This window comes from Priapulus caudatus, unplaced genomic scaffold (genome assembly GCF_000485595.1).
Source record: "Priapulus caudatus unplaced genomic scaffold, Priapulus_caudatus-5.0.1 Scaffold187, whole genome shotgun sequence".
NCBI lineage: Eukaryota > Metazoa > Priapulida > Priapulimorpha > Priapulimorphida > Priapulidae > Priapulus > Priapulus caudatus.
Window position 1 is genome coordinate 116576 of NW_014577248.1, and position 6688 is coordinate 123263.

General features: G+C 40.8%; 1 protein-coding gene across 1 annotated transcript in view; it reads left to right on the forward strand.

The window, feature by feature from the left end:
• Positions 1 to 4962: 4962 nt before the first annotated feature.
• Positions 4963 to 6688, forward strand: part of LOC106806946 (protogenin-like) — a gene marked incomplete in the record, with an annotated part of 80890 nt that continues 79164 nt past the window's right edge. The window contains 1 exon segment of the mRNA XM_014809132.1: positions 4963 to 5719. Coding sequence (XP_014664618.1) covers positions 5653 to 5719 — 67 coding nt within the window.

Below are 6688 nucleotides of genomic sequence, written 5' to 3' on the forward strand. Positions count from 1 at the left end.
AATCGACTTATCTATCTATCCATGCATGCATCCATCCCATTCCATGACATCCTATCCCATCCCATCGCACCGCATCCCATCCCATATTCCATCCCATCCCATCTGATCGCATCCCATGCCATCCAATGACATCCGATGCCATGCCATGCTATGCCATGCATCCCATCCCATCCCATCCCATCACACCGCATCCCATCCCATCCCATGCCATGCCATGCCATGCCATGCCATGCCATCCCATCCCATCCCATCCCATCCCATGCCATCCCATCCCATCCCATGCCATGCCATCCCATCCCATCCCATCCCATCCCATCCCATGCCATCCCATCCCATGCCATCCCATCCCATCCCATGCCATCCCATCCCATGCCATCCCATCCCATCCCATCCCATGCCATGCCATCGCATGCTATGCCATCCCATCCCAAACAATAAAAAATAATAAGAAATCAAAAGATAAAAGACATTAAAATAAAAGAGTAAAAAATAAAAAATAAAATAAAATAATATAAAAAATATAATAATATTTGATCTGTAACCTACATAGGCTTCCGTGAAGTGTTCCCGTCAGTTTGCGCTATTATTATCATCTACCATAGTTTATTCTGGATTTTTACTAAACGTTTAAATGTAGTACAAAAATTTAAATTGTGAAATTAACAGTGTCGTGGCAGAAGTACATACTAAACAGTCCAAAAGTAAAGAAACAGAATTTCCCGAGGTGGAATTCGAACGCAGAATGAATAGTTTTGGAGTCCGATGCTTTATCCATTCGGCCACTGGGGCGGTATGGTTACAGAACATGATTAACACGTTGGAGATGTTAGGCTGTACGCACCGGCCGCCATCTATTAACGAATAGAATTTTTTTTAATGTTTAACTTTTTAACTTTTTAAAATTTTTGTTTCAACCAGAACCATCTCCCAGACGTGGTGATTCTGAATATATCTTCAGTTTTCCGCTGGGCTACGTAGTTCTCTAGTTATGAGCGAACAGACTAATTCGGCCGAACAACTTTATATATATATAAGATGTGTGTGTGTGTGTGTGTGTGTGTGTGCGTGAGAATGCGTGCGTGCGTGCGTGCGTGCGTGCGTGCGTGCGTGCGTGCGTGCGTGTTATTATAATCACCTAACCTAGGTGCCGGCTAATCATCCAACAGGCGTTATACCAAAATTCTGCGTCGGAACAATTTCCTGAGATATATATTTAGTACAGCGCTGTATCCGTGCCGGAGAATGTTTGGTCTAAACCTCACTAGGTTTTTATACATGGATCTGAACTGCTAAATTGAGAGAAAGTAGCTCAAAATATTGCTGCGAAACACACTTCCATTAAACACATCTTTATCAGAACGTGAAATTCCCTAGAGCTACATGCACTTATCATATTGACTATTGCATTTATCAGATTTTTTCTCCATGAAAAATACTGTCTCCAGTACAGGTGCTTGTATTTGAATTATATGCAATAAAGATTTAATAATAATAATAATAACAATAATAAATTAATAATGCACGCAGTTACGAAATTCCTAATTTCGACGCCAACACAGCACAGGAACGGTGGCTCGTAGATTCCATGTATAAACTGATGGAGGTTTGTATCGTGCTCATCTTTGTGTGGCAATCAGAATGCCTACGTGCTAAATATCATGATGTCATCTCCAACCAGCATCACGAACTGTGCATAAAACAAACATGAACTTCAGATAAATGCGAAGTGAATGCATGCAGCCTGATTGTGTAAATACGAATCCATACAACGGGCGCAAATATTATTAGAGCATATTACGTACAGGCGTTGCGTATGAACTGTGATTACGCAATATTACACATCCGCCGCGTGGTAGCGGCTGCTGCAGACCGATTGCGAAATTTTGTTTTCTCTTATTGACTCATCGTTTCGCTAACTCGATAGGCAATTTTAACAAGGGTTCACTTAGAACGAAGAGAGCTAAAGCAGTTAATTGGCCTAAAGAAAGCATCGCAACCGCACAGAGATATACAAATCGCAAAAAATTGTATTGAAGCCAGGCTTCGTCACTCGTGCGACGTGAAAGAAGTTGGAGCAGCTTTTCGGCTCGTCACCCGAGGATCATTTGAAAAGGTCGTCCAAGGTCAAACGCTACACGCACAAGGGCGAGCCCGGCGACACGTGCGCCCTCGTGTGGATGACAATGGGCGCACATGCAGGCCAACCCGGACCAGCGCCTCCGGGAGGCAGTGACGGACGAGCGACGGATGCGGCATCGACGCCATCCGCACGGACATCCACCGGACGTTCCCTGAGATTGTGTTCTTCGTCGACACGCTCGAGGGCGAGAGGGCGCCACGGTTCAACGTGCTCGTCGCGTTCGCGTGCCGCCGTACGTCAAAAGGCTGTTGCGCGTCCGCCTGTTCTACGAGGAAGCGAAGGTCGTGTTCCACGTCGCCATGACGACGGTTACGCCGCGGCGCGCTGGCTTTGTTGATGACGTTGCCACGTTCTGCTGTTCTGGTGGGCGGTCGGTGGGTGATTCCCCAGTGGTTCAGTGGGTAGGGAATTAATTGAAATCAGATTATTTAGTACTATCGAAAGTATTTAGAAACGACTTGTTAAAGCAGGTAAATGATGACCGTTCCTAAATATCCTCGGAATATAATTATATTTTGTCGTCCCGTTTGGTCACATATTGCCTGTAATCATATTCACTCCCACCGTGTTACACTGGCCCTTGGGCTTGAGATTTGTACAGGTTTCGTTGAATGTTGTAGTTGTGCCGATTTCGCCATGTACTTGGTGCGTATTGGTTATGGGGGTCAGGATTGGACTCCCCATCCCAAGCCTTAGTGTTTGTTTGTTTACTAACCTAGCTCCTCCGGGTGTGCATTGAATGCGTGCGCGCGTGCATGTGTTTATGTTCTATATTATACGGTCCGGTATGACATCATTATATCAAGTTTATCACAAGCGAGCAATCAAATTGTGAGGTTATTCGTATAGCACAGTGGCGTAGGTTCTCAGTATTAGTGGTGAAATTCTCATGAACTCTGACGAACATAATATGATGCACGAATTATCCTCTGTAGCAAAGTCTTTTGCTGCTAAAGTTGATTACTAATCTTTCTCCACACCCCCCTGTATGTATAGATGCAAGTTGATATACAATCTGTCACCGATAGAGGGCAGAGCGAAGCACCGAGTGAGCGAGATATAGCATGCGAATGAGATTGCCTTCATATATGTATATGTACATAATTGTGTATATTATCAAGAGTCCATAATAGAATATATATATATATATATATATATATAGTGTGTGTGTGTATGTGTGTGCTGTGTTGTGTGTGTGTGTGTCGTGTGTGGTGCTGTGCTGTCGTGTTGTGCGTGATGTGTGTGTGTTGCCTGTGGTCGTGTGTTGTGCGGCGCGCGCGCGTGTGTGTGTGCCGTGTGTGCGTGTGCATGTGTGTGTGTACGCGCGCGGCTGTGTGCTGCGTAGCTGTGTGTTGATATTATATATCTATATATATTTACTATATATTATATATATTATATAATATAATATATATAATATCAGGAGTTAATAAGGACAAATTTGTCATTACTAACCCCTGATAACATATAATGTGTCGCCTAGTATTTTATTTCTATCGTTTTTTACCGGCGTTCTCTTCCTCCCACTCTAGTTAATTGTAAACTAGACACGTTTTTGACTGCACTGGTGTGTTGATCTGTCAATATGATCAACGCTGACTTTCCCTTTTTCCGTAAGAGTCTCGTGGACTTTGAAGAATGTTAAAATAAGCCCTCCACTTATTGAAATCTTCCTATGAGCTTACAGTTTTCAGCCCATATAATTATAATTTTATTAACTCGTGCTCTCAGTCGTAAAGACTAATCCTGATTATGTTTCTAACAACGGAGCACTGGATTATTATTATGCAGTTATAAGGAGGGAATGTAGAAACTGGTAATTGATATATTGCTCGCATAGATAATGTGTCTATTGTTTATCAACTATTATTTCGGTTCAATATTGTTTATCAGTGCCTAGCATTCTATCAAAAGCAATACAAAGTAACACAATGTACATCTAAATAATATGTTTAATAAATAATGTGATTTCCATTGTCAATAATTGCGTCTCGCCATATGTATGTATAAAAAGTACGTTGTATATAATATATTATACAATAATATATATTAAAATATATTATATTAATATACACGAATTATATATTTATATTATATACACCATTGTCGATTGTCGCCATTGACTACTGACCATGTAATAGTTTAGTGGGGGACGAAACTGCCTCAGTGGCCCTTCTCTCGCTAGGTATGGCCCGACTAGGATATTACCAGGAGTAAAGCATTGTTTCTATTCTAATATTTAATTTTCTTCGTCTTCGTCTTTGTCGTAGTCTCTCGCGGATGATCCCCGCTGAGACGTCAGCTAGGGGCTCACTTCCCTGCACGTTGATGATTCTTCTCCACCTCCCTCGATCGGCCGCATCGTCCTCCGTTACTCCTAACCTTTTCATCTCCGCCTCCACTCCATCCCTCCATCTAATTCTCTGTCGCCCTCTCGTCCTTCTTTCTCTCACCAGCTCCTGCTATGCACTCTTCGTTTGCTCCTCATCTTTCTTCCTAACCACATGCCCATACCATCTCATTCTACTTTTGACTACGACTTCCTATTGATAACCCAAACCAAAGCCCAAACGCGCATTCGTAAGTAAGTTTGTCACCGATAGATGGCACGGCGCGCTTAAAAATATCTATAGTATTCAGAGTATTATAAGTACAGTGTACATAAATTGCGCGTATTTCAGGGTATATAATATTTGCCATTAATTAATAGAATATCTAGAAGGTATCCAATTACGAATGTACCAATTAAATAAAAAGAAAGTGAACCATAGAAACAGTAAAGCGTGGAATATATTAGAACCTTTGATTTATTGTTGAAGACATTCACTAAAATTCCTTATAGCAGTGCAATATATTCTGTTCACTGTGAACACATGTAAACCTAAATAACATAAGATTGTTTGCAGGTTACTTGGACGATAATCAAATCTAAAAATAAGTAAAATGACATAATGCATGGGTACAATGAATTGTTTAACACGAAATTCCACGTATAAGCCTAAATCACATATATAATGAATTATGCAATGCGACGGTAACGCTCTAGAAATAAAATTAGGGCCACACGAATAAGCATAGCCTAAAACTAACTAACAATATATAAACCCCTATATCCCATCTATTCCCCCAGCAGCCAACATGCGAGCGGGGCTTTGACACTGGCCATTGCGAGGTATGGGCCCTACTGCTATTGAACTAGCCGTGACCGCTGCTAGTTTTCCATTCCCAGTCCCCATTTCTAATATTTCAACGTATACAATTTTAAATTAACAATTTATTGCAATGGAAAGAATGCTTTGTAACGGTAAACTTATTCGTTTCTTCCAAATATACAAAAAATAATTCATACTTTTTATTACTGGGGTGGGAGTGAGGGTGATTACGGGAAGAGCAGCGCAAGGCGAAAGAAGACGCAGGCTGTGGTACGGTTCAGTGCTTGTATTCATACCCAATATTACGGTGAAGTTTTGTAGATGTAACCCTATGGATTACGCCTCGATGTATGCAAATTTATGGAGACTCAAGCTTTATTCACCAGCCTTCTGCTTACGATAGCTATCCTTGGTGCTTTGACATCAGGTACGTACATTTTTCAATGCAGTTCGTGCGTCGCGGCGTTATGTTTTGGTGTGATTTTTTCTGTCTATGCTCCACGCTCTCGCTAGCAAAATGGCGGCCGGTTACTTTGCTACATCTCCAAATCTCCCATTCGAGCTGTAGTTTTCTGACCATTTTATTATGATACAAATGTCTTGGTACGCTGAATCAATATCTGTGTCCATTGTATACATCTTTATGGTATTGTTATTTACACAAAAAGTACAAATACATGGTACTGAGTTGAAAAACACGCAATTTTCGGACAGTGAGCTCGGCCCACTACCTACAGCCTACAGGCTACATTAACCTAGCTGCTTTTTGGCTTTGTAACAACCCAATGATGCACTACCATAGACGTCTGTTCTTCATCAATCGGACAGACACTCCGAGAAAGCTCTGTATTCAGTAAATCTAAACGAGGGCACGACATGAAACAAAGGATATTCAAATTCAGAGAAGTAAACATGTGGCCCTCACTTCTATTTATAACAATTTCGTGAAAATGTACATAGGGCCTACCAATTTTGTAAATAAGTTTTTTCATCCGTTATCTCGTCTTCATTTAGGCCTCTCGTTAAAATGTAGATACATTATATCATATCTGTATTTTTTAGTGTTATTTTCTGCATTTGTTTTTGCCCAATCACAATAATTCACGGTGTCTAAAACGTCTTGGCATTGGTTTTTGTTCTTGGTATTGTTACTGTTTCAAGGAAAGATAGCCTAGAACCGGTACCTGATATACTTGATCCTGCTACCTGTAATGATTTTGCTGTGCGTACCGATGATTGTTTGTCTTTTTTCAATTAGAATATTTGAATTGGCTTATAGATACGTATGTATATATTATATAATATGTATATATATACCTTGCGAAATTATTATACCTTAGGCTTATATATAGCATTTTATCATGTGAAATTGTACTGGAGAGGTATACAAGCGTAA